Source organism: Epinephelus lanceolatus, chromosome 15, assembly GCF_041903045.1.
Source record: "Epinephelus lanceolatus isolate andai-2023 chromosome 15, ASM4190304v1, whole genome shotgun sequence".
NCBI classification, from domain to species: domain Eukaryota; kingdom Metazoa; phylum Chordata; class Actinopteri; order Perciformes; family Serranidae; genus Epinephelus; species Epinephelus lanceolatus.
Window position 1 is genome coordinate 39,829,037 of NC_135748.1, and position 27,952 is coordinate 39,856,988.

Consider the following 27,952-nt stretch of genomic DNA (forward strand, 5'->3'; position numbering starts at 1 on the left):
TGGTAAACTCCAATCATACATTTGCACTTTGATTGAACAGAAAAGATTTGAAACTAAGAGAATTGATCTCTATGCCTGATTTTGAAGCTCTCACAAGTACAAGGGTGAATGCATCTGTTGGTACTTGCGATTTCTACATGTTACTTTATATCTCTTATGTTTTATATTGTTGTTTGTAACTTTTTTAATGCTGCAGTCTTGGCCAGGTCTCCCTTGAAAAAGAGATTGTTGATCTTTACAGGACTTGCCTGGTTAAATATGGGTTAAATAAAGCGAATAAATAACTTTCTAACTAATGCACATCGCTTTCTGTGGATGGTTACAACCTTATACCATATTACAAATTACCTGTAAACAAAAACACTGAATTAATAAAATGTTTGTCACCATCAGTCAAACATTTACTTACGTCTGCCATGTTTCTGTGTATATGACACCAAAATCAGCAGGTGATGTACCAAAATTTCCACAGACTTTTCGAGTTGTGTGACTTCAGGGGGCATAAGTGTGAGTTTTCTTTGTCAGGAACTAATTTTTCCAATTTTTCTGAAGACGCTTGAATGTGCTCTTTGCACCGTGACGTTCATGAACCCAGTCCTGACTCAGTTTTCCTTGAGCTGACAGAAGGCTGTACTATGGCTGCAAAAGCCATAGAAGCTGAGGTAGAAATAACACAGTGGGAATAATACTAATTGTATTTTATCATTCGGCAGATATCAGTTTAACAAATGTCAGATTCTTTTGCGTGTACAAAATAATTAAAGTTACCTGAAGGTGAAATTGCTCTGCTTGTGTGACACAGAACACGGTGAAAGCAAAGATGCTGTGTTCCCCCTCTTTGTCATGAATACCTTCCTGTAATCATCACCATTATACACATGTATAAACAAGCCTCACTCATCCAGGAATTACCCTCTGTGCTGTTTAGGCAGTGATTAATAATTAATTTTATTTTAGTCCCTCTTTGAATGAGGTAATGAAGTTGATTTCTTCCTCTGGTGTCAGTTATTTAAATGTCTCCCTTGTTCTGTTTGCAGGTGAAGAGTCTACATGTCCCAGAAACCCCTGTGAGAGTGAGCGACTTCTTCTTCTTCTGCTCTTGTCCGCATTTCCTCTCTCCCTCCGTCCGGTTGGTTGGATGAGTCCCAAACAGCGACAGAACTGTGAGCAGTGATTGGGCGCTGAGCCAGACCGGGTAGCCATCGGGGAGCCAGGTGAGAGGTCAGGTGATGCTGACAGAGTACTTGAGAGTTTGAATAACGTTCAAGGGAACAATAGAAGCTGATTTAAGACCTGCCTTTTTCCTGAACTCACTGCATCACAGCAAATGAGTGTCAGAACAGGAATAAGGTGCAACCAGTAATTTAGCATTTAAAACAAGAGGTCAGCATCAGATTACCTATACTGGAGGATTTGATGCAGCTAAAGTGCAGCTGTGTGTGTGCCTCACTTAATGAATGAATTTTTTGTTATTGTGTCATGTAAACAGTTATGCCCAGCTCACATGGGCTACAAGACACCATCAAATGAAACAAGCCAGAATCAGAGTCCAGCGTACATATTTTCAGTAGGGATGCACAATAACATCGGCATGTCATCTGTAGCGGACGATACTGGCTTCAAAATTAAAATGTTGGAATCAGCCAACATGCCGATTTATGCAGATATGACAAACTGATTTCTTTTTTTAATTGACAAAGTGAACATGTAGAAAACTTCAGGTAAATGATACAGCACAGGTAACAAAAAACATATCTGAAATATATACAAGTATGTATGAAAAATATAAACCGCAGAAATTGAAACAGACAGATAAACAAATGATAAGATGAATATGTGTGACCCACTCACAGTCGTCTCATTCTGTGTTAACTACCACCAGGGCAACAAAGCAGAAACTGTGGCATGGTTCTAAGTGACGATGAAAGGACCATTAACCAAAGATAACGGGTCTTAATTGTTTTTTATTCGTTACTTTTTGGTGCAAAACGACTGAGAATAATGTACGAATCATTGCAGTCTATTAACAAACTGGACCCACAGATGTGTCACCGTTACAGTCTGTGAAAGTCTTTGTAGTATGTGCATTGGAGGTCGGAGGAGCGAATCTGTTACTACGACTTGGCACCGTTCTGACCACAGTAAATCCAGAGGCAGCTGCCTAACGAGGCCCTTCACAGAAAAAAAAAACGTGATATACCCCCGTGATAGGCTGGCGACTTAAAAAGCAAATTACCACCCATTCAACCTGACCTCTACTAAGTAAACAGGGTACAAGCATAGAAAGTTGGATTATTTTCCATAATATGTGCATACATTGGTATCAGTTATCAGCCAAATGAGTTGTCATATATTAGCTTATCGGATACCAGCAAAAAAAAAACCAGTATCGTGCATCTCTGATTTTCAGAAAATATGTAGAAAAATGTAACGCAGTGACAAAAGCATCCTAAATAATCAGATCATCATTGTGTTACTGAGTGGCACTGACAAATCAGGATAAGTACTTATTAAAGGGGCTATCTTGTCCTTTTCTTCAAGGCTTTTGCAACATTTGCAAACTTAAACCCATCAAAATTAAACAGCCATTCTAGTTTTTTGGTCACTAGAAAATGTCAGGGTTTGGTCGAGCCATTTTATGAGTCATTAGTTCTCTTAAGTCATCACAGTTTGTACAGTATAAAAGAAAATAAGACTTACTTTCCACTTCACCCAACTCACACTCACTTCACTTTTCCAATTACTCAACTCACACATCCTGATTTCCTTCTGAATATTGTTGAACTGTTATTGTGACCTGTATCACAATCTCAGTATCTGTCAAAATAATCGCATGTATTTGAAAACAGATGCTCACATGTGTTGAAAGTACTGCACTGTGTGTTGTCCAGTGCATGCTGGTATAGCATCCAGCTCCTGTTCTCCTAAACAGAATAAGCGGGTGTACAGAATGACTGGTACGTGTATAATTACACTAATGTATGAACTACCTGTATAATTACACTAAGGTCTATGTTATGTATAATTTTGTCCCTGTAGGCTAACCATCATGGCGGACGTGGACCCAGACACCCTGCTGGAGTGGCTGCAGATGGGGCAGGGCGATGAGCGGGACATGCAGCTCATCGCTCTGGAGCAGCTCTGCATGCTGCTGCTCATGTCCGACAACGTGGACCGCTGCTTTGAGACGTGAGTGTATGCTCCTGAATGATAGCACAGTCAGGAGGTCAGAGGTCAGCTGACTGACCGTCTCTCTCCTCTCTTGTTTCAGCTGTCCTCCTCGGACATTCCTCCCAGCGCTCTGTAAGATCTTCCTGGACGAGAGCGCTCCAGATAACGTGCTGGAGGTCACAGCCAGAGCCATCACCTACTACCTGGATGTGTCGGCGGAGTGCACCCGGAGGATCGTGGGAGTGGATGGGGCCATCAAGGCGCTGTGCAACCGGCTGGTGGTGGTGGAGCTGAACAACAGGACCAGCAGAGACCTGGCCGAGCAGTGTGTCAAGGTACGAGGACGAGAGTTTTGTTGTCGATATGAGGAGCTTTTACAGTCTGCGTTATTTACTGAGACGTGACTTCGCTGAGGGGCCAGGCTGTCTGCTAACCTGCGGACATGATGATAATTTTAGAGATTTAATTCCTGCAGCACTTTCCTCTCCCAGATGAAAAAGCTCAGTGTCAGGCAGTTAAGAAGAGCGAGACAGTGTTTCTGCCGCTTCAGTGTTTTCATCTCGTTATCCTGTCGTTCAAGGCTGTGATGTCATCAGTTTTGAGGCTGGATCAGGAAACAGCAGTGTGTTTTTGTTCCAGTGAAATCTCATCAAAGAGTGTCTGTTTGTCTCAGTTATCAGTCACAGTCCTGAACAGGGCCAGTGTGTCAGGGAGGCAGATAACACGGGGTTAACACAGGCTATGATATGATAATAACACCTGATCAGAGATCAGCCTGCTCCTGTGTTGGTGTGTGTTTTTGAAGTGGAGTCAAACCACAAGCAGGAGACTCAGTACCATGTGCTACCAGAGGTTTATTAATACACATCACAGGACAGTTGTGTTCTGTCTTTAGGCCTCAGTTTGTCTGATCTGTTCCGCTGATAGAAGCAGAAAGATTCTCTTTCACAAGATCAAAAAGCACCTGACATCATAAAAAAAGTATTATTTCCACTAAATGTTAAATATCTTCTTCTACTTCTACCCTTCTTTGTGTCGTTAGCCCTTTTAATACAGAGACAGTGTTTAAGGGCTGCTGTGAAGTCCAGTCTTTATGCCACCTTTGCATTTTTACATAGAACCAAATGACGGCGGCATCATGCAGCTCCAATGTGTGCTTACAGACAGCATGCCAGCATTGCGGAATCAAAAGAGGTGTGACGGGTGTGACATGTAACACAACAGCACCAGCCTCTAGTGACACATAAAACAAACATGTCAGCAGTGCTTTCTAAACAATAACAACAGCAAAAAATGGCAACAATTATTTACTGTTCCTGTCATATGGCAGCTGATCTCGTCCTCTGCTCAGAGTGGAAGGAGCTCCCAATTCTCATTGTTGCATGTTTCAACTGGACATGAGGTGCACCAGTGTGGCCAGTGGAAATATTGAGTCTTACTAAATGATCACACCTTGGAGCCCTAACTTGTAAAATTGCTCATTTAGTCACCAAGTGTCATCTCCCTGCAGTGGCGTAGACCTCAGACCTTTCCAGGGAGAAGAAGAGCAGTCAGTTAACATCCATTTAAAACTTCCGACACAGAATTAATCTGTTTTTATGATTTATCTTTTACTTTTTATTCAGAAAGGTTTGACATCCGGCTCAGAGACACCAACAGTTGGAGAGCGTTTCATACTAAGTTCTGTTTTTGCTGTGCAGGTGCTGGAGCTGATCTGTACCAGGGAGTCTGGTGCCGTGTTCGAGGCCGGCGGTCTGAACTGTGTGCTGAGTTTCATCAGAGACAGCGGTCATCTGGTTCACAAAGACACTCTGCACTCAGCCATGGCCGTGGTGTCCCGACTCTGCAGCAAGATGGAGCCTCAGGACTCGTCTCTGGAGACCTGCGTCGAGTCTCTGTCCAGCCTCCTCAAACATGAAGACCACCAGGTAACCCAGGAGTCTGCAGTTTGTGTCTCAGCAGATGGTCTCTCAGCAGAACTAACTAACCGCTCTCTGTCCTCCAGGTGTCAGACGGTGCTTTGCGCTGCTTCGCCTCATTAGCTGACAGGTTCACTCGCCGTGGTGTGGACCCTGCCCCTTTAGCCAAACATGGACTGACAGAAGAGCTGCTTTCCCGTATGGCGGCTGCCGGCGGCACGGTGTCCGGCCCCGCCTCTTCCTGTAAACCAGGCCGGACGTCAACAGGTGCTGCCCCCCCAGCCCCGGACTCCAAACTGAGCAACCAGGTGTCGACCATCGTCAGCCTGCTGTCCACGCTGTGCAGAGGGTCGCCACTCGTTACACATGTAGGTCAAATCACCTCAAGCGCCAAAACAGGAAACTGGAATAATAAAACATGTATCTAACATTGTCTGATTCACTCTTGTCCCCTTCTCTACCATCTCCAGGATCTGTTGCGTTCGGCGCTGCCCGACTCGATGGAGTCCGCTCTGGGAGGAGACGAGCGCTGTGTGCTGGACACCATGCGGCTGGTGGACCTCCTGCTGGTGCTCCTGTTTGAGGGAAGGAAGGCGCTTCCCAAATCTACAGCGGGGTCGACGGGTCGGATCCCCGGCCTGCGACGCCTGGACAGTTCAGGGGAGAGATCCCACCGACAGCTCATCGACTGTATCCGCAGCAAAGACACCGACGCTCTGATCGACGCCATCGACACTGGAGGTAAGAACGCAGATGCTGATCTCACCTGTGATGAGTGGAGAAGTAGGAGTTGGGCTCACTCTCAATACTGGACCAATTTCAACAACACTTTTTCCTGTTAGTCCCTCACAAACAGGTCGAGGTTGGAAAAACACTGAACTTATCCTTTTAATTAAGTAGAAAAAACAACACATTGTCACAATATTCTGCTAAATTGCTGCCGTTGTCTTGTTTTTCCTGTGTTGCAGCTTTTGAGGTGAACTTCATGGACGATGTTGGACAGACGCTGCTCAACTGGGCCTCAGCTTTTGGCACACAGGAAATGGTAAAAATAAAAATCAACTCGGAGACACTAAGCTTTTTATTTAAATCACACCTTTGTTTATTAGACACATCTGCTGATGTACTAATATTAATATTAATAATAATAATGATGTTAAAAATTATTTGGTTGAGTCTCACATTGACTCTTATTTATGAGGTTTGTGTTTTCTGGCTGTAACTTGAGTTTAACCAACCACACGTTTGTTGTTGTTCCAGGTGGAGTTTTTATGTGAGAGGGGGGCGGACGTCAACAGAGGTCAGAGGTCATCTTCACTACACTACGCTGCCTGTTTCGGACGTCCACAAGTAGCCAAGGTGACACACACCTGCACAAATATTACAAATTGTAAAAACAGCACCAACGAGTCAGATTCTGGGAAATGTTTGAGTTTTCTTTTAAAGTATCCAGCTCTCACCTTGAATCACGTTTTGTTCGAAACATCTGATTGGCTGTGTGTGTTCTGTATTGTAATCTGTGTGTTTTTGTGCGTGTGTGTGTAGACTCTGCTGCGTCACGGAGCTAACCCTGACCTGAGAGATGAGGACGGCAAAACTCCTCTGGATAAGGCCAGGGAGAGAGGACACAGTGAGGTGGTGGCTATACTGCAGTCCCCTGGTTAGTACACACACAATACTACTGATTATCTGTCCCTCCAGGATTTCAAGGACTGTGTTTGGGATTGTTGTGGCCTGAAATGCCTCATTTCATGGCAGCTTTTTTAAAAAATCATGGTGCATGTTGCTGTGTTTATCAACAGCTGAGCGCCCATAATCAGCTGAGAGGGAAAGTATGTGTAGCTGCTCGCTCAGCAGCAGTGAGGTAACACAAGCCTCTGTATGTATGTGTGTGTGTGTGTGTGTTGCAGGAGACTGGATGTGTCCAGTGAACAAGGGTGACGACAAGAAGAAGAAAGATGTGAACAAGGAGGAGGAGGAGGGCAGCGAGCCCAAAGGAGACCCAGAAATGGCTCCCATTTACCTGAGGAGACTTCTGCCTGTTTTTGCACAAACCTTTCAGCAAACCATGCTGCCTTCTATTAGGTAAACTGTCTCCTCCACCTTTATTAAACCATGCTGCCTTCTCTTTTTTAAACTGACATCCCTAACTATAATAGTATGAATTTCTTTAATGTTACCGAATATACGAAAGATTCACTTCCCTCTGTTCCCTCTGCATTGATGAAGAGACAGATGGATCACAACCTGAAGCACTACATGTGCCACCACACTCCTAATCTTAATTTAATTAGAGCTGATGGAAAATGAGCTGCATGCTGTCTGTCATTGGTTGGCTGATTTATTGTGAGCAGACTAAAAGCACAAGTCTTTTTTCCTTATAGAAATGTGATAGATAAAGAAATTAACACTGTGTGTTTGTGTCTCTGTGTGTTTAGGAAAGCCAGTCTGGCTCTGATCAGGAAGATGGTTCACTACAGCAGTGAGGTCCTGCTGAAGGAGGTGTGTGACAGCGAGACGGGACACAACCTTCCCACGGTGCTGGTGGAGATCACTGCTACTGTCCTCGACCAGGAGGTACACACACACACGCTGTCTGACACACACCTCTGTGCAAGTACAACTGTTGGTGCAAGGTAGAGTAAGTTACCTGCTTTTTATGAAGGGAAGGCTGAAACATGTGCAGAGAGACGACGGACCTGCCGATCCTTGTTTAGTTTTCATTTCTCCTCCATTGTTTAATGTGATGGTTGGTCTTGTGATATTTGTCCCGCCCCTCCTCTGCTATGACTGGACGACTTTTCAGTGCAGAATACACACACTGCAGTTCGTTACACTGCTGTCATTTGTTGCTCAATCTGTCATTAAGTCTTTATTTCTGGAGTCAGAAAACAACAAAACTGTTGTCATGGCTACAAATGACATGAAACCTACTGTCTCTGTGTTTCAGGACGATGACGACGGCCACCTCCTTGCTCTGCAGATCATCAGAGATCTGGTGGATAAAGGTGGAGACGTTTTCCTCGACCAGCTGGCTCGACTGGGAGTCATCAACAAGGTGTCCACTCTGGCTGGACCGGCGTCTGATGATGAGAACGAGGACGAAGCCAAACCTGAGAAGGTAGAGGGAAAGAGACAGTGTTAATATGGCACCTCAGATTTGGGACTCGACCCATTTAACAATCCTTTGAGGGTGGTCACTGCAGCATCTGTTATTAATAAAGCAACATACACTTAAATTTTATATTATGATAACAAGGGATCATTCATACAAGGATTTGGTTTGATTAAAAAAAAAAATTTTATTTTAGATTCTATTTATTTACAGTAGAGATGTTTTACTTTCATATCACTGTAACATACTGATTTTCTTGAGGACAAAAATAGTATTTTGGTATGTAGCTCATTTTAAGTTGACTATTTAAAATCGCAGTGTGTAAATATTCTAATTTTTGCACCAAAATATTAATACACAAGGAAGAAATGTGAAACACTGTTTTTACAGTTTTGATGCCAAAGAAGGAATAATAATATATTTTCAGTCACAGTTTAAGAACATGTTAGAAATGAATCTAACTTCACTAGAAATGAATATATCATCCGTGGTTGTTTCTCTTCCTGCAGGAGGAGGAGGCTCAGGAGGATGCAAGGGAGATCCAGCAGGGCAAGCCGTATCACTGGAAGGACTGGTCCATCATCAGAGGGAGGGACTGTCTCTACATCTGGTCTGACGCAGCTGCGCTAGAGCTCTCCAATGGCTCTAACGGCTGGTTCAGGTTCATCCTGGATGGGAAGCTGGCCACCATGTACTCCAGCGGGAGTCCAGAGGGAGGGTCGGACAGCTCCGGTACGAACACCTGACGCGGGACACACTTAGACTCTGCTGGGTTTTTATGTTGCTCCCACTTACCTCCTGTCCTTTTCTTCTCTCCTTGTACAGAGTCTCGTAGTGAGTTCCTGGAGAAGCTGCAGCGTGCAAGGAGTCAGGTGAAACCAGTAACAGCCAGCCAGCCCATCCTGTCCAGTGTGGGTCCCACTAAGCTGACAGTGGGGAACTGGTCTCTGACCTGCCTGAAGGAAGGAGAGATCGCCATCCACAACTCAGACGGACAGCAGGCCACCATCCTAAAGGAAGACCTGCCGGGCTTCGTCTTCGAGTCCAACAGAGGAACTAAACACTCATTCACAGCTGAGACCTCACTGGGTGAGTCTCAGCATTTCCTAGCTGCTCTCTTCAGCCCTTTGTACATAGAGACTGCGCTATAGAGCTGTTATGAAGTCCCTTCTTTACACAGCCTTTGTATTTTTTAAAACCAAACGATGGCTGTGTCATGTCACGTCAGTTTGTGATTGTAGACAGCATACCGGCATTCCAGAAGCAAAAGAGGCGTGACGGGCATGACATGTAACACAGCAACATTGGCCTCTAGTGTGACATATAACACACATTGGCAGTGCTTTACAAACAATAACAATGGCGTTAACATGGCAATCACAATCATGTATTGTCCCTGTTAAATGGCAGCTGATCTCATCTTAGTGGCTCTAAGATGGATCCATGAGGAACCCCATAAGATATTTCAGAGTTTAACCAGTTTAAAACAGTCCAATGTGTTCCTGTAGCATATTAAAAGAAATCAATGATCAGCTGTATTAAAGCTGATATCTGGACTTGTGTTGATGTTGGTTTGCGTTGTGTGTGTGTGTGTGTCAAGGCTCAGAGTTTGTAACTGGCTGGACGGGAAAGCGAGGCAGGAAGTTGAAGTCTAAGCTGGAGAAGACGAAGCAGAAGGTGAAGAGCATGGCAAGGGAGCTGTACGACGACCACTTTAAAGCTGTAGAGAGCATGCCCAGAGGAGTAGTGGTCACCCTTAGGAACATCTCCACTCAGCTGGAGTCTGCCTGGGAGCTGCACACCAACAGACAGGTACACACTCACACACACACTTCTAAAACCCTGGATACAGCTCTCTTGATACCAGGATTAATCCCATATTATAAACGATGCTGTGGGTGTTAATGTTGGTATGATTTGTGTTGTCAGTGTATTGAAGGAGAGAACACATGGAGGGACCTGATGAAAACAGCTCTGGAGAACCTGATTGTAGTTTTGAAAGATGAAAACACGATTTCTCCGTATGAGATGTGTAGCAGTGGTCTGGTCCAGGCTCTGTTTACTGTCCTTAACAATGTGAGTGTTCTTTTTAAAAACCATCATTAAACGTAGAAAGTCAAATATCTGATGTAAAGTGAGAGATCCTGTGTCTGTCTGTGTGCAGAGTGTGGAACTGGACCTGAAACACGATTGTAAGCCTTTAATGGAGAGGATCAATGTCTTTAAGGCGGCTTTCAGCGAGAATGAAGACGATGAAAGGTAACGGCACCAAACACCAGATGACATGTTCACACCCTGACCTTTTTAAAGGAATAGTCTCAAGTCTCATGTATCCAGTCATATGCTCCGTACTTCAAACACATGCTTTTTCACTAAAACATTTTGACTTGAAGCGCATCAGGACAAACTAGAGCTCTGATTGGGCCAAAAAAATCAGGCCAGACCATACATAAGTGGGAGCGCTGTCAATCAGACTGCAAGAAGAAGTTGAGTGAGTGCAGCTGTTTGGGAGGACTGTGGGTGTGACGGGGCTTTAACAAAGGGCGGTCCACCTGTTGTCTGTTGTTGTCTCAGATTGTCAGATTAAACCTGAGCTGTGTTTGTGTGTCTGCAGCCGACCAGCTGTTGCCTTAATCCGTAAACTGATAGCTGTCCTGGAGTCAATAGAACGTCTACCTCTGCACTTGTACGACACTCCAGGATCCTCATACAACCTGCAGGTGAGTCGCAGTGTGCTCTGGATCCAGGTCTGTTTCTGAGTGAAATCTTTGTCGTCTATCTTTTGAAGGACAAACTAATGGAGTGTGTTTGTTCTCGTCAGATCTTGACAAGGAGGTTGCGGTTCCGTCTGGAGCGAGCTCCAGGCGAGACAGCTCTGATCGACCGGACGGGTCGCATGTTGAAGATGGAACCGCTCGCTACTGTGGAGTCTCTGGAGCAGTACCTGCTGAAGATGGTGAGGACGCACTGAACACCAGTGTGATGTTTACACATTAGAGACAAATTGAAAACACGAACAGAGAGACTCATCTAAGTGGATGAAAGGCATCACCTCTATTCATTTTAATCTGATGTGAAATGTAGTGTCACTTTTAACCTCTTGCTCTTCTTCCTCTTCTTTTGTCCAGGTGGCGAAGCAGTGGTACGACTTTGAGCGTTCATCCTTCGTCTTCGTGAGGAAGCTGAGGGAAGGACAGACCTTCACATTCAGACACCAACACGACTTTGACGAGAATGGAATCATCTACTGGGTTGGAACTAACGCCAAGTAAGAACAGCAACAACAGTTGAACTATGAATATTTATTTAAAGCAAGCTGAGGCTCCAAATGTCACATTTTATGCAGCATGTACATTTTGGCGATTAGGCAGGATAGAATTAATTTAGCTGATTTTTGAGTGGATTTTGTTCTGACAGTGTTAACTATATTTGGACAAATGAAACCTGTGAAATGTCCCATTTTAGTCTTTCACATTTCCTCTGTTTAGAGACTTACTAAAGATGCTTAAAGATGATTTGAACTTTGAATAATATAATATAATTTAATATAATTTGTTGTATTAGTACATGGTAGTTTTAGACCAGACTTCTGGAGTTACATTTTTTATCTCATCACACCTTATCTCTGTCCCTATCAGGACGGCCTATGAGTGGGTGAACCCTGCTGCCTATGGCCTGGTGGTAGTGACATCATCAGAGGGGCGCAACCTACCCTACGGCCGGTTGGAGGACATCCTGAGCAGGGATAGCTCCGCCCTCAACTGCCACACTAATGACGACAAGAATGCCTGGTTCGCTGTTGACCTCGGCCTTTGGGTCATCCCCTCTGCATACACCCTGAGACACGCCAGGTAAAAAAATCAAACACACAGGGTGTAAACAAACGCACCTCTATCCTCAAACATGCTCGGTAACAAGCATAACCAAATACATTCATTGGGATAACTCTTTCCTTTCTCTTCCTCCTTCTCCTCTTGCAGGGGTTATGGCCGCTCTGCATTGAGGAACTGGGTGTTCCAGGTGTCGAAGGATGGTCAGAACTGGACGACTCTTTATACCCACGTAGACGACTGCAGCCTCAACGAACCGGGGTACAGCTTTACTCTTTGTGCCAATAAACTGATCAGTTAATAAATTGCAGTGATCAATTCATTCTGCAGGATACATGACGAAAGTTTGATCAGCAAGTGTGACAAAAAGTACCCAGAATCCCCCACTTATCTTAGAAATAAATGAACACTAAGAGGCAGACATGAACCTGTTTTTTTTCTGAGAGCTCATATTTACAGAAAATCATACATGACTTAAAGGCAGCACACGACATGGAGCTTAATTAACTACAAAGCTGATCTCAGTTTTCATCTGACTGTGTGTGTGTGTGTGTGTGTGTGTGTGTGTGTGTGTGTGTCAGGTCGACGGCCACGTGGCCTCTGGACCCGTCCAAAGATGAGAAGCAGGGCTGGAGACACATCAGGATCAAACAGATGGGGAAGAACGCCAGCGGTCAGACTCACTACCTGTCTCTGTCCGGACTCGAGCTGTACGGCACCGTCACCGCCGTCTGTGAGGACCAGCTGGGTAAGAACTACCATCTGTAATGGACTGGACAGCATCACACATTTGTCTTGTGACCATCATGTTACCACTGTTTCTTATTAACAGTTAAATGTTTGACATAAACCTTCTTCTCTGTCCTCCTCATTTCAGGTAAAGCTGTGAAGGAGGCAGAGGCCAACCTTCGTCGCCAGCGCCGCCTTTTTCGCTCCCAGGTGATGAAGTACATAGTTCCGGGGGCGCGGGTTGTCCGCGGCATCGACTGGAAGTGGCGTGACCAAGACGGGAACCCTGCTGGAGAGGGCACCGTCACCGGAGAGGCTCACAACGGTAAGACACTGAAACTTAAGACTTAAAAACTCATCATTCATCCTGCAGCATGAGAGGATTCGATGGATTCACAAACCAACCAGAGTAACTGTTTAATGTGAAGTGAGTTAATGTTTAATAACTTCTCTTGTCCTCAGGTTTGTTAACAGGAGTCCAGATTCATGTATCAGCACTCAGAGGATCAACTGTGGAAAGATATTTGTTCCAGCAGAAAACTTGGATTTGTATTTTTGTAATTGAAATTCAGAAGTTCACATTTTGGTGCAGGAACACCTCAGTTGTTATTTAGATTAAGCTTTTTGAAACATTACATTCAGAGACTAAGGAAAGAAAACAAGCACAAATTTCAAAATAATGCACAATGCAAACCCAGCAACATCGGTACAAATTTATTTGAGTTTTATTGCCTGCTGGTTCAAATATCTGTCCACAGTCAACATTCATGTTTTACTCTGTAATCTGTGTCCTCAGCAGGTTCCTGTAGGAACGTCTTCATTAACCATTTTCTCCCTGAATACCTGACCTTTAACATAACCTCTGTGGTGTTCAGTGTCTGATAGAAACATCACCCCTGTCTGTGTCTCTGTACAAACCAGCAATCGTACTCACAATCAGCTGTTAGGATGGTGGCGTGACATGTGCTAGCTTAGTTTACAGTTAGCTAATTAATAGCAAACTTCCTGTGGCTGACTGTGACGGCCCTTTCCATTATTGCTCTCAAGTTTTCTAATCCATCATCCAGCTGCAGCCACAAACAGACAACTCACAACCAGCAGAGACTTTAAGTACATTTTTTTGCACCTGCAGAAAAAGGAACAGTGTCAGGAAAGTACAGCGAGTCCTTACAGGGAAACCTACGACCTCAGACAGATGTAGCAAAATCGTGGATTACACTTATTACCCACTTGACTGAATCACCTTCACTGCCTACCTCGATTGATAAGTCAGCTACATGTGACATCTTTTTCCAAATACTCATAAACCTGTAAAACAAGATGGAGTGATAAAAAACACATCAGCAGACAAAATAAACAAAGGTTTTTCAGTGTGACTTACAGGTGAATGATGTCTCCCAACAGGTCACCTGGACAGTCGCTGTTACATCAGATCTTAATAAAAGTTCTTAATTTTGCTCTCGCAGGACGTAACGAACACCTTCCTCCCTCCTTCCTCCTCCTCTCCTCCTCTTCCTCTCTGCCTCGCTCCTCTCGGTGTTTCTGTGTTTTGACTCAGATCTGATGTTCGACGCCACCAGCAGCTCTGTTGATTATCATTTTTAAAAATCATACACCAGGATTATTGTTGTTTAATTTCTTTCTTTGTGGCTTTGACGCTTTTTGCATTTGCCAGAAATATTTTTCTACTTTTGCTTTGATTGTCATTTTCTGTGACTGTGTTCATATTTTTCTCTCTCATCGCTCCACCTGGACTACAAACCTCCCCGAGGGGAGTTTTAAAACAAGTCAACAGATTTTTCTGTAAGGCTTTGGTTCCCAAACCCATGATTAAACATTCACTCTGTATCATGTTATGTTGAGGTCAATAACAAATAACAGGTGCTCTGCAGATTGACAGATAAATCTTTAAACTGAAATGAACAAATACAGTTAAAATGTGCTAATATGTTAAATAGATTTCTTAATTTCTTTAAGATTTGCTTTTATTTAAGGTGTTTAAAGACAAAGAAGTAAACACCAGAGTTGTTTTGAGTCTGATGACCACCAACTGCAAATTAAAATAGTTTTTATACAGTGATTGTGGCAGTTTCTGCTTTTTACATTCTCTTTTTATATGTTTGGAAACACAGCATAAAACATAGTTAATATAAACATTAACATAATTTAAGATGTTCTTAGAAACTCACAATAAATGAACAGTGTGATAGATATTGCAGCGCCTGTGGCTTTTGGGAACCTCTGCTTTTAAAGTCACAGTGAAACAGAATTTTTCCACTTCATTTCTTCATATTAAATTAGGACTTTCTAGGCTTTTCCATATGTACAGACCAACGACGGGATATAAAGTTGGAGGATGTATCTCCACAAAAATACAAAAATGAATCCAAAATTTCCTGAATGTGGCCGCTGCCATCTCCCGCTGGTGACGTCATTTGGAGCCAGAGTCTGTGCAGTAGCGATCTCCAAGGCCTTGAGTTCTATACACCCGTCCAACCTATCATGAGCAGCACCACTGATTGCAAGCACACGATTAGCACACACAGCTGTCAATCATAATGTCAACCTCCCTTTAATAGCATCAAATAACTATTTGTAACCAAACTAATCAGAAAAAAAAATTGTAAGAAACCATCTTTGGTCAAAATTTATTTGACGTGTACGTTGAGTTTTTAGTTTGGCTCATGTTCCATACACTAAAGGTCCTGACACATTAAACCGATGGTTGGCCAATGGTGAACGTTAGCCTGCCAGTGGGCCTCTTCAGTAAATGAAATCACTCTGATTGGCAGTTTAGCTCGGTGCAGGGGTGAGGAAGTGAGGAATGTAAACAGAGTTTAGTGATGGTTTGTATTATTGTTCATGGCACACGGTAAAATGCTCTGTTCTTTCAACACTGGATTGTGTTGTTAGTGTGCTAACTGGCTAACTAGTGTTAGGACAGTCTTCCGGTTTCAGCTTTTGAATGACAATTGCATACTGCTGCCATCTGCTGCTGTGGAGAGTTATTTCCTCTCACACAGGTGCAGAACGTACGTGCTAGTTGGCCATAGGCTTTAGTCCTCCGCGGTGTGTTCATGTGCAAATTTGGCAATGCAGCAGGTGGCCTTTGTCACAGCTAACTCTCTGAAGTTGGTGCGTGTGTGACTTTACATGGAGGGGTCTGGGTTAGGGACCTATACTGCAGCCAGCCACTAGGGGCGATCGAAATGTGTTGGCTTCACTTTTGGGGAGCTGTCATGTCATCCATCCTTATATACAGTCTTGGGTACATTCATACAAAGCATTTGCATTTTAAGAACTGCAGTAAAGTGAAAACCCTCAGGAGAAATTCCCTGATAATCCACAGCGCATGGTAGGGGTGGGTTGTATGGCCATTTGGATTATATCATGTTAACAGTATATCTCGCAATGCCGTGATTGTTCTTTAATTTTAATTAAGAAATAGTTAAAAAGAACTATACTGTACTTCATCACATTTGATTTCACATGTTCTTCTTTTATTTAGATCATCCATTACCCTACACTAATGTATATTGTACAAGGGACCCCTGTCTCTTCAATAGGGTTCGGAATCATTCAATATTTATCAGTAATAGTGTGTTTTTAGGCACCAATATATTAAAACAGTGATTACAAACATGAATATTTGCCTGATAGTTTTCAGCAATCGGTGCTACAGAAAAAATTCAGCCAGTATTTTTTACAGTGTTAAGGTCAATTACCCAGCTTTAATATTTTTATATAGTTTTGTGATACGCACAGTAATCAGATCAAACACGTCCTTTATTGTACTTTACAGAAAACTAAAAACTAAAATTGTGCTACTTAAGACTTAAAGAAAATTTGCATAAAAGAGATCTTTAAAAATAATTAAAAGAATAAATGAATTTCTTTAGTTTTGGAAAACTACCTCTGCAATATGTCCTCTAAAATTTCTACTTAATAAAAAACTTTTTGTGATTGTTATAATTAGAGAACAGGTTCATGGTTTCATTGTGACTTTAAAGGAACATTTCACACAAACGATCCCGCAGTGATCTGGTCCAGTGTGGAGCTGTGTGGGGCTGCTCTGACTGTAAGCTGCTTCTTTGCTGTCTGTCTACCTCCCTCTACCTCTCTGTCTCTACCTGTCTCTACCTGTCGCTGTCTCTCTGTCTGTCTCTCTCTCTGCCGGGTCTCTGACATCCATCCGTCCGTCTCCCTCCTATCTCTCTGTCCATCCAGGCTGGATTGATGTAACCTGGGATGCTGGCGGCTCTAACTCTTACCGTATGGGCGCTGAAGGGAAGTTTGACCTCAAGCTTGCTCCAGGGTACGACCCTGAGTCGGCTGCCACAGCGCCGTCACCCAAACCTGTCTCATCCACTGTTTCAGGCCCCGCCTCCTCCACGGTGGGACCCTCCGCGACGCCGGCGGCCAGCGGCGGCACCACCACCACCACGTCCTCCTCGTCCTCCTCCACCTCATCTTCCTCGCAGCAGCAGTCGTGGAGCAGCCTGGTGAAAAATAACTGTCCCGACAAGGGCGGGGCCACGTCTCTCGGCGGGGCCAGCTCCTCCAGCAGGAAGGGCAGCAGCAGCTCCGTCTGCAGCGTCGCCTCTTCCTCCGACATCAGCCTGAGCTCCTCAGCGGGGCTGCCTGGTGCGGGGGGGCTGCGGCTGGAGAGGAGGGCCGAGGGGCTGCTGCTGGACCAGGGCTCTGGGGTGGGAGGAGTAACTGGGGTCGGCGCTGACGGACACCAACATGAGCCGATTGTCGTGCTGTCCTCTGCGGCAGAGGGTGGGTCTGGCTCAGTATCCAGCTCTGGCACGCTTACCGCCGACACGCCTGCTCCTGGCGATGAAGCCAGAAACAAGGACTCATCCACAGCAACTGACCCAGCAACAGCAATCTCCATGGGCCTGGTGAGCGTGAGCTCCCCAGATGTCAGCTCGGTGTCGGAGTCATCCAGTAAGGACACGCCCTCCCAGAGGCCTCTGTGCTCAGCGGCTAATGCCCGGTTGTCCGTCAGCTCCCTGCTGGCTGCTGGCGCACCCATGAGCTCCAGCGCCAGCGTGCCTAACTTGTCATCACGGGAGGCCAGCCTCATGGAGTCCTTCGTCCGCCGTGCGCCCAACATGTCACGCACCAATGCCACCAACAACATGAACCTGAGCCGCAGCAGCAGCGACAACAACACCAACACACTTGGCAGGAACGTCATGAGTACTGCTAGTAAGTACTGCTGTATTACTACACTAATACTACACCGTAACTGCCAGGGAGTACTGCTGTATTACTACACTAATACTACACCGTAACTGCCAGGGAGTATTGCATTATTACTACACTAATACTACACCGTAACTGCCAGGGAGTACTGCTGTATTACTACACTAATACTACACCGTAACTGCCAGGGAGTATTGCATTATTACTACACTAATACTACACCGTAACTGCCAGGGAGTACTGCTGTATTACTACACTAATACTACACCGTAACTGCCAGGGAGTACTGCTGTATTACTACACTAATACTACACCGTAACTGCCAGGGAGTACTGCAGTATAACTACACTAATACCACACCGTAACTGCCAGGGAGTACTGCTGTATAACTACACTAATACTACACCGTAACTGCCAGGGAGTACTGCTGTATTACTACACTAATACTACACCGTAACTGCCAGGGAGTACTGCAGTATTACTACACTAATACTACACCGTAACTGCCAGGGAGTACTGCAGTATAACTACACTAATACCACACCGTAACTGCCAGGGAGTACTGCTGTATAACTACACTAATACTACACCGTAACTGCCAGGGAGTACTGCTGTATTACTACACTAATACTACACCGTAACTGCCAGGGAGTACTGCTGTATTACTACACTAATACTACACCGTAACTGCCAGGGAGTACTGCTGTATAACTACACTAATACCACACCGTAACTGCCAGGGAGTACTGCTGTATAACTACACTAATACTACACCGTAACTGCCAGGGAGTACTGCTGTATTACTACACTAATACTACACTGTAACTGCCAGGGAGTACTGGAGTATTACTACACTGTGGCTGCCAGGGAGTACTGCAGTATTACTACACTAATACTACACCGTAACTGCCAGGGAGTACTGGAGTATTACTACACTGTGGCTGCCAGGGAGTACTGCAGTATTACTACACTAATACTACAGTGTAGTACTTTTCTGTCTGAAGTTAGTTTGAAAGTTTGAAATTTTCTCTTTTTTTCAAAGCTAGCTGGAAACTGAGTAGCTCTCTATTAAAAGCTAATTAAAAAATCACTATTCTAGCCACAGTAATAATTGATAGCAGGCCAAATGAATATAGCTGTGTAGTGTTTGGATAAACTCCACTATGAAAGCTCTCAGACTCTGGTGGCTAAGGAGCAGGAATTTTCTTAAAGCTGGATCCAGGTTCCTGCGGTCAAACTGTAGGTGAATTTCCAAACAGCATCCCTGGAAATGTTCTGGTGGTTGAGACGTACCAGTAAGCTGCAAACAAAACCATCTCAGCAGCGCTGTGAAGTGACAGGAAGTGTCTAACCTAAGAGATCATCTCAACCTACTTTGGACTCCAGTTAAATGTTTTTGCTCAGAGGTGATTGTTGGTGGTTGTTGTGAGATGTGAGACCAGATGTTTCGGTCTGCATCCTGCCGGGCGAACAGCATGAGCATCCTCCAGCCAATCAGCAGCTGTTTCCAGTCAGCTGACTGGATTTTAACGAGCTTTACCTGCAGCTTTGTCTCCTTGGTTCCTGACAAACTAACCGCCCTTTGTTTGTTTGTTTGTTTGTTTGTTTGTTGTTTGTTTGCAGCTTCTCCTCTCATGGGCGCTCAGAGCTTTCCTAACCTCACCACCACTGGCACCACCTCCACCGTTACCATGTCAACCTCCATAGTAACCAGCAGCAATAACGTAGCCACGGCCACCACGGGTCTGTCGGTGGGCCAGTTGCTAAGCAACACCCTGACGACCAGCCTGACGTCCACGTCCAGCGAGAGTGACACAGGCCAGGAGGCCGAGTTCTCTCTCTATGGTTGGTGACCCCACACACACACACACACACACACACAGACACACACACAGCCTGCTTCAGCTAACCTGCTGTCTAACTTTTCTGACATCAGAGCAGATTAGCAAACTAAAATATCCCATATCCCAACCCTTTCTGAACAGGTCACATGATTTATTTTTTTTAAACATCACTCTCTGTCCTTGAAAAGCGTTTTTACTGCAGGTGAATTTAAAAGAGCAGCAAAATGAAGTGTGAGCATGTCTGAAACTATTATTTTCATTACTGATGATTTCCTCAATTTATCTTTGAGGCTACAAATGTCAAGAATAGCAACATATCCTAAAACATTCTAAAAGCAGAGCCTGGTTTCTCTTTAAATATTTTGAACTTAGTGTCTGTTCAATACCAGAGTTGTGTCTATGTTACAAAATGAAACTGATATTTATTGATGTTCAGTTTTGGGGCACCCATTAGCTCACCTAGTAGAGCAGGCACCTAATGTACAAAGGCCTTGAACTTGCCATGGCAGCCGCTGGCTCGATTCCAACCTACAACCCTTTGCTGCATGTCATCCCCCCTCTCTATCTCCCTCTTTTACACTAAAACAACTGTCCCAACAATTAAAGGCAAAAAGCCCTAAAAATATCTTAAATTGTATCTAATATACATGTGTTATATTGCAAAGCAGTTTTTGGTATTATGTAAAGTAATTCAGGTTTCTCAAATGAACAAACAGCTCTACAAGAGTTACATCGCCGTCTCAAATGACCAACCTGATGAGTTGAATTTGAAAATACCTGATATAATAGTAGGTAAATCAAAACAGTCAGACTAAGGATTTATTGACTGCTTTCAATACTTGACATGTTCCAAACTCAGTGCTGCAGACAAAATGTAATTTGTTTTTTAAGATTTGTTTCCCCTTTTATTGTTTTAATCTATGAATAACCAAACTTGATATCCATCTCAAGAAAAACAGTCCCAAAGCAAGAAAGCAGAATATGGTGTGCAGTCTGAGGACACGGACCATCAGCTGCTCTAATAGCAACTTGAATTCAGCAAGCCGAGCCCAGGTTTCTCACCAGATGAGCAAACTTTCTGTTGCTGCCATTACACAGATTAGATCCAGCCCGATGTGATGTTGGTGCTGGGATTTCGACTTGTTCCAGCCGTGACTGAGACCATCTCTAGACCTTGCGCTTGCTCTCTTCCCTTGCGAATAGTCTAATGGTTGGAAGAGGCATATCGACTTACCAGTGATGCTTAAATAAGTAAAACATGACAACAGATTTTTTTCCCCCAGTACCCCAATATCGGATCGCAGTACTTTGTAAAACATAAATTGTAAAACATAATAAATCTGCACCCAGGTATTGTGATAGTGTCGTGTTGTGAGATAAACATTGGGCTTTTAGAAGCCAGAATGTGTATTTAACCTTCATTATTTAATATTTGTTTCGGCTGCACACGTTCTTTTGGTCATCTCCGGTAGTTGTATTTGGCACAGGGGTGTGGTTTCACATTATTTTATCTGTTCATCACTGACGTAGAGGCTCTTAAGGCTTTAAATCTGTGGAGCTGGATTTTAAGATGTTCCCTTTGTTGCTTCAGCCAGCATCATGTTTCCTCATGTCTCTTTCTCTCCCTTTTCTAACCTCCTGCAGACTTCCTGGACAGCTGTCGTGCCAACACACTACTGGCTGAGCTGGACGACGAGGAGGACCTCCCAGAGCCTGACGACGACGATGACGAGAACGAAGACGACAATCAGGAGGACCAGGAGTACGAGGAGGTCCTGGTAATAGACCTTTTTAATAAAACAGTGCCTGTAGATCAGCACTCACCTGGCACTGTGAGTCTGGAGCAACAGGAAGTGATGTCAGAGGGTGTGATGAGTGACTGGCTGCTGTCCCCGCAGGAGGAGGAGGAGTACGAGACCAAAGGAGGTCGCAGGAGGACGTGGGACGACGACTTCGTCCTGAAGAGACAGTTCTCTGCTCTCGTCCCTGCCTTTGATCCCCGACCAGGAAGAACCAACGTCCAGCAGACCACCGACCTGGAGATCCCCCCGCCAGGTACAACACACACACACACACACACACACACAAGAAGGATCCTAAAATTGATCTCAGTAATGTATAAGTGGAGCGAGAACAAAAATGTCAAGAAATAAGTTATGAAGTCAAGCAAACAATAATAGTATCTGTTGGGTTGATGATGATGATGAACATGTATAAACATCCAAAGCTCTGGTCATGTTCACAACTTAATTTCTACCCAGTCTTTTAAACCACTGCTCAGAGAAGGTTTTTATCAGATACTAGCAAATGCCTCTTCGAGATTCAGGATGTCCCAGTGTTTACTTTGAGTCATCACTTCCTGTGTTGATCTGAATATAAGATGTGAACTGTTCCACATTCCAGCCCAGCTCATTACACTCTCACTTAGATTATATAACTGAAGCAAATGTTATCTGAGTATTTAAACTTAACTAAACTTTCTTTTTTGTCTGTCAGGAACTCCTCGTTCGGAGGTTCAGGAGGAGGTGGAGTGCGCGCCGTCCCCTCACCTCTCTCTCACCCTGAAGGTAAGAAAGTCAGGAAATATATTGTTTATTTATAAGACTGTATTGTGAACGGTTTAACTCCAGGCATAGAGCTGAGTCTGTAATCAGAACAATCACATCCTGCAGGTTGGAAAAGTTTGGAGTTTGAAATTGGAACACGAGATTTAAGTTTAATTTACAGGTTTAAATGTTAAATGTTGGCTCATGTGTGCGTTCAGGTGGCGGGGCTGGGTACGACCCGGGAGGTGGAGCTTCCTCTGTCCAACTACAAGTCCACCATCTTCTACTACGTCCAGCGGCTGCTGCAGCTATCCTGCAGTGGAGCCGTGAAGACAGACAAACTGCGACGCATCTGGGAGCCCACTTACACGTAAGAGTCATGACTGAGTCCGAGTCCGAGTCTGAGGTGTTTGATGGTTTCACAGATGAATAATTTCTGTTCTGTTTCGTCCTGCAGGATAATGTACAGAGAGCTGAAGGACTCTGACAAAGAGAAGGAGAGCGGGAAGATGGTGAGTCACACACTTTCAATGCACATCACTGTTTTCTCTTTGAGTAACACCCTCACAAAGTTTTAGAAAATATAGATACAAATGATCCCAGCTGAGGTTGAAAAAGTGGACAGACATGAACATGATAAGATGTCTGCTGAACATGACATCATTCTGGGTCAGGCTTCTGTTTATTCTTGATTTATTTCCAGCAGTGTAGCCAGTGTAGATCTGTACTGCTGCCCCACCTCTTACCTCCACCTCTCTCCAAAGACCAAAACCTAATAATACAAAAGAATAAAAGTATCACAGAAGCTCCGCAGAAAAAACGGAGGATGTCCCCTCTTCTTTGACGTCTGCTTCTGACCAGCTCATTTTTAAACCTTTTGATGTTTGGCAGCCGATCAGTTGGACTTGTTACAGTAACAAACTTGAAACTGACATGATTTTGTATTTAATAATTAACAAAATAAAGTGAAGCAGAATATAAACACATCTGACAACAGATAATTTTATTTTTGAATCGTCAAGCTTGTTTGATTTAGAAGCTTTCAGATCAGCATCAGCAGAATAAACCCAGCTGACCTCTGACCCTTTGACCTCTCTCCCTCCTCCAGGACTTGTGTGAACACAGTATCAGTATATCAGGAGGTCGTTCTGGAGGTTTGAGCCCCGGCTCCGTCTCGGCCAATCAGAGCAGTGAGATTCTGTGCGTTGCCCGGGAGATGGCGCAGGCGAAGGCGGGCTGCAGCCAGAACGCCTGCGGGGTGGAGGACGTCCTGCAGCTCCTACGCATCCTTTACATCATCGGAGGAGATGCAGCGTCCAACGCACGCACGCTGCAGGAGGGTACGAACACACATAATTTTAAAGTCTCAGGTTTTCTTTTTCTTCATCCAAGATTGTTTGTGTCTCATTTTCCTTTTAATGAATAAACGTATGAGCTTTGAGTGGTCAGCTCCAGCCTGTCAACAACAAGGGTTGTATAGGATACACCACACAAAGCAGGGCGACAGACGCTCACTGATGGCGGACCAGTTTGGTGTGTCTGCATGGATTAGATTTATTTTTCCCGCAGTGATTCTACTAGATTGACAAACAACAACCAGTACTGACAGTGAAAACACAACCTTAAATTAGAAATTAGAATCACTTAGATACCGAATTCTGAGTACTGCTGATGCCACTGTATATTTGAATTTTATCGGTTTTGAGAATTTTCTTTTTCTTTTTTGCAGACTTTGACGAGCTGCAGTTCAATGCATCTCCAGAGGAGTTCACCAGTAAGAAGATCACGACCAAGATTCTGCAGCAGATTGAGGTCCGTTCATATGAGAGAGCAGATTTATAAACAGTGATGACTTGTTTCATCAAGGTGTTGTTGTAAGAACGTTAAAGTTTGTGTGTGATGGCAGCAGAGTTTGACCTGAGTGTGTTTTTTGTCTCTCAGGAGCCTCTGGCTCTGGCCAGCGGAGCTCTGCCCGACTGGTGTGAACAGCTCACCTCCAAGTGTCCTTTCCTCATCCCCTTTGAGACCCGGCAGCTCTACTTCACCTGCACAGCGTTTGGAGCATCCAGGTGAGTCTTAACTGAGACTTGCTGTCTGTGACCTCTGACCCTGACTGTATCCTCCCTCTCCCACCCTGAGCCTTGACTTTCGGTCCTGACCTGTGACCTCTGCCCACTGACGTGTCTCTTTACCTGACCACAATCGTTGACCTCTGACCCCCCGATGTGTCCGCAGGGCGATCGTGTGGCTCCAAAACCGGCGGGAGGCGACCATGGAGCGGTCCAGGCCGTCCACCACGGTGCGGCGTGACGACCCCGGAGAGTTCAGGGTGGGTCGGCTCAAACACGAGCGAGTCAAAGTCCCCAGAGGAGAAGCCATGATGGAGTGGGCGGAGTCCGTCATGCAGCTGCATGCTGACAGGAAGTCGGTGCTGGAGGTGAGATAGCGACACAAAACGCTGACACACACACACACACACACACACACACACACACACACAGTGAGGTTTAAAGAACAACTGCGACCCCTACAGCTTCATTTATACATTCACTGTTACACTGATTTAACTGTTTCAGTAAACAGTTTCCACATTAACAGGCAGGAAACACTCGATTTTTTTGTTGAGTCTAAAAAATGTTAGAGAATAAATATTAACATGATATATTTAGGACTACATATACATTCAGTTGGACTACAGATTCTTTTATGAGGAGAACAAAGGTATTTTTAATTTTACTCTGGAGCCCTGTGTTATATAAATGTTTTCAGTACATGACTTACATATTTTCTGAAAGGTTTTCTTGCATTATTGCTCTTTTGAAAAGTTACCTCACCTTTCAGTAAATAGCAGCAACTTTTTGCTTCACAGACAAAAAGCACTTGAATGTAAAGAAACACTCTCCTGGTCGTGTTCTGATGGCGTTAATGCCTCCAAATTGTACTAACTCATCTTTAACAAAGTCAAGTATATAATGTACGTGTATTATATCTATTTGTGTGTATGTGTGTCTAGGTGGAGTTTCAGGGGGAGGAGGGAACAGGTCTTGGTCCGACTCTGGAGTTCTATGCCTTAGTGGCTGCAGAGTTTCAGAGAACATCACTGGGGATCTGGCTGTGTGATGACGACTTCCCTGATGACGAGTCCAGACAGGTGAGATACACAAAGTTTTTAAGTTTTACTGGCATCAGGTCGATTCACATCTTCCTGTATATGAACTGAACGCTCTGTAGTGTCGTGAACACTAAAACACTCGACATGAGAGCTCTGCTGGTGCATTCAGGGGACAGACACATAGCTGATAACAGTGTGATGGCTGTATGGATTCTCTCAGCTTGAGTTTGTGAACCCTCCGCAGTAAATGGATCCTTGTCCTGTGTCTCAGGTGGACCTGGGTGGCGGTCTGAAGCCTCCTGGTTTCTATGTGCAGCGCTCCTGCGGTCTGTTCCCAGCTCCGTTCCCTCAGGACAGCGAGGAGCTGGAGCGAATCACCAAGCTCTTCCACTTCCTGGGCGTCTTCCTGGCCAAGTGCATTCAGGACAACCGGCTGGTGGACCTACCCGTCTCCCAGCCCTTCTTCAAGCTGCTCTGCATGGGGGACATCAAGTCCAACATGAGCAAACTGCTGTACCAGAGCCGCAGCTCGCCGCAGGGTCACGACCCCGACAGACCCCACCTGCAGTCCTTCCTGCTGCTGTCCGAGGTGCAGTCGGAGGCGTCCACCGAGGAGAGCCAGGAGACGTACTCTGTGGGCAGCTTTGACGAGGACTCCAAGTCTGAGTTCATCATGGACCCCCCAAAACCCAAACCGCCTGCCTGGTACCACGGCATCCTCACTTGGGACGACTTCCAGCTCGTCAACCCGCACAGGTGAGACACAGAGAGAGGCATCGACAGGTGGATCACAATGTTCAACTCTTCTCACTGTCAGCTTGTCATTTTGATTTATTAACTCAAGCTCAGTGTTTTAAAGGAACATTGCATGTTTTTTTCTGAACATAAATACTGAACTTTACTGCCAGCTGTTGTGCTGCTTTTGTTTCAGATTTTTAACTTTAATTCCTTCTTTTAATCATTTATTGTCAGTATATGAAGATGTAATCAGTTTATAACACTTACTTTTCATTTCTCTCCAACCTCTTCTCTTCTTTCTTCTCTTCTTTCTTCTCCTTCTCTTCCTCCTCTTCCTGCTCCTGCAGGGCGAGTTTCCTGAAGGAGGTGAAGGAGCTGGCAGTGAAGAGGAGGCAGATTCTGTCCAGTAAGAGTTTGTCTGAAGATGAGAAGAACACCAGACTGCAGGACCTGATGCTGAGGAACCCACTAGGCTCTGGACCCCCCCTCAGCATAGAGGACCTCGGGTAAGACACACAACCACTCACACTTTTCACACGCACATCACAGCCTTTTGGTCTCTATGGTAACACCCCCAGCAACTCCAGTATCTCAACTTCACCCTCTGGATCAGATCTTACTGGTGGATAGAGGCTGAGTGGTGCGTTTAAGGACCAAGACAAAACTGAAAGTTTATCAGAACAAATCTAAATGCAGATGTATAAATGTATGCAGCTTAATCCTAACACTGCTCGATGAGTGAAGACAGGCAAGTGTTTTATACCTATGAAGTTATTTGACTCAATTGAGTCTTTAAAAAAAAAAACAACAACCTAAAACAGATCACTGAGCTTTAAAGGAGGTCGTTAGCAGCTGGTTTCTGTTCAGATGAGAACACGTCAGATAGCTGTTCAGTCAAATGAACCTCTGTCTCTTCTTGTTTTCTTCTCTTCAGGTTAAACTTCCAGTTCTGTCCGTCCTCGAAGGTTCACGGTTTCTCAGCTGTGGATCTGAAACCAAACGGAGACGATGAGGTAAAAACACACCTGTTGATACAGAGACATGAGATCTGTGTGGCAGTGAGCATGAACTTCTGCTGATGAATAAACAAATGTGTTTATTCAGACTGGAAACTTGAATCGATTTCATATAAACAGTGTTTCTCAACATGTTTTGATTTTACTGAATTTGTAACATACACTAAATATGTGTGTGTAGATGGTGACGATGGAGAATGCAGAGGAGTACGTGGAGTTGATGTTTGACTTCTGTATGCACACCGGCATCCAGAAACAGATGGAGGCCTTCAGAGGTACGTACACACAAACACACACACCACCTGGCTGCAGTGTCGTCTCCTCAGTTAGTGACTTAATCATTGTAATTTTTTAATTTTTCTTCAGTCTCACAGTGATCCAGTGACAATACTCTGCACATCCAAACAGAAGCTGCTCACACGTCATTCAGCTCATTGTGACCACATGGATACTAATCCTCCTCTCTTCTCTCTTCTTCTATGTCCTCCTCTCTTTTCTCCTGTCTTGTCTCCTTTCCTCAGAGGGTTTTAATCGAGTGTTTCCGATGGAGAAGTTGAGCTCTTTCAGCCACAAGGAGGTTCAGATGATCCTCTGCGGCAACCAATCACCGTCCTGGACTGCTGATGACATCATCAACTACACAGAGCCAAAGCTGGGTTACACCAGAGACAGGTGTGTCTCCGCAGACAGGTGTTTCCTGTTTTATATAAAGGAGTTA

General features: G+C 44.6%; 1 protein-coding gene across 6 annotated transcripts in view; it reads left to right on the forward strand.

The window, feature by feature from the left end:
* The window catches only part of hectd1 (HECT domain containing 1), a 40,413-nt gene that overhangs the window by 8,709 nt on the left and 3,752 nt on the right, over positions 1 to 27,952 (forward strand). The window contains exons 2-42 of one of the 6 annotated variants that reach the window (XM_033643401.2): positions 1,038 to 1,214; positions 3,040 to 3,189; positions 3,272 to 3,506; positions 4,872 to 5,099; positions 5,177 to 5,458; positions 5,561 to 5,831; positions 6,059 to 6,135; positions 6,351 to 6,449; positions 6,636 to 6,750; positions 7,001 to 7,175; positions 7,529 to 7,667; positions 8,041 to 8,211; positions 8,715 to 8,937; positions 9,031 to 9,294; positions 9,806 to 10,017; positions 10,135 to 10,281; positions 10,370 to 10,464; positions 10,820 to 10,925; positions 11,027 to 11,161; positions 11,334 to 11,473; positions 11,844 to 12,056; positions 12,186 to 12,296; positions 12,617 to 12,783; positions 12,913 to 13,089; positions 16,992 to 17,981; positions 19,602 to 19,823; positions 21,467 to 21,600; positions 21,721 to 21,877; positions 22,319 to 22,389; positions 22,587 to 22,738; positions 22,826 to 22,880; positions 23,477 to 23,708; positions 24,098 to 24,180; positions 24,310 to 24,437; positions 24,604 to 24,805; positions 25,382 to 25,519; positions 25,752 to 26,236; positions 26,566 to 26,724; positions 27,153 to 27,231; positions 27,416 to 27,509; positions 27,756 to 27,906. In XM_033643401.2, coding sequence (XP_033499292.2) covers positions 3,050 to 3,189; positions 3,272 to 3,506; positions 4,872 to 5,099; positions 5,177 to 5,458; positions 5,561 to 5,831; positions 6,059 to 6,135; positions 6,351 to 6,449; positions 6,636 to 6,750; positions 7,001 to 7,175; positions 7,529 to 7,667; positions 8,041 to 8,211; positions 8,715 to 8,937; positions 9,031 to 9,294; positions 9,806 to 10,017; positions 10,135 to 10,281; positions 10,370 to 10,464; positions 10,820 to 10,925; positions 11,027 to 11,161; positions 11,334 to 11,473; positions 11,844 to 12,056; positions 12,186 to 12,296; positions 12,617 to 12,783; positions 12,913 to 13,089; positions 16,992 to 17,981; positions 19,602 to 19,823; positions 21,467 to 21,600; positions 21,721 to 21,877; positions 22,319 to 22,389; positions 22,587 to 22,738; positions 22,826 to 22,880; positions 23,477 to 23,708; positions 24,098 to 24,180; positions 24,310 to 24,437; positions 24,604 to 24,805; positions 25,382 to 25,519; positions 25,752 to 26,236; positions 26,566 to 26,724; positions 27,153 to 27,231; positions 27,416 to 27,509; positions 27,756 to 27,906 — 7,454 coding nt within the window. In that variant the 5' untranslated portion in view covers positions 1,038 to 1,214; positions 3,040 to 3,049. Of the gene's footprint in view, positions 1 to 1,037; positions 1,215 to 3,039; positions 3,190 to 3,271; positions 3,507 to 4,871; positions 5,100 to 5,176; positions 5,459 to 5,560; positions 5,832 to 6,058; positions 6,136 to 6,350; positions 6,450 to 6,635; positions 6,751 to 7,000; positions 7,176 to 7,528; positions 7,668 to 8,040; positions 8,212 to 8,714; positions 8,938 to 9,030; positions 9,295 to 9,805; positions 10,018 to 10,134; positions 10,282 to 10,369; positions 10,465 to 10,819; positions 10,926 to 11,026; positions 11,162 to 11,333; positions 11,474 to 11,843; positions 12,057 to 12,185; positions 12,297 to 12,616; positions 12,784 to 12,912; positions 13,090 to 16,991; positions 17,982 to 19,601; positions 19,824 to 21,466; positions 21,878 to 22,318; positions 22,390 to 22,586; positions 22,739 to 22,825; positions 22,881 to 23,476; positions 23,709 to 24,097; positions 24,181 to 24,309; positions 24,438 to 24,603; positions 24,806 to 25,381; positions 25,520 to 25,751; positions 26,237 to 26,565; positions 26,725 to 27,152; positions 27,232 to 27,415; positions 27,510 to 27,755; positions 27,907 to 27,952 lie in introns of all 6 variants that reach the window. The other 5 variants (XM_078175352.1, XM_033643400.2, XM_033643403.2 and 2 more) reach the window with 5 other exon arrangements.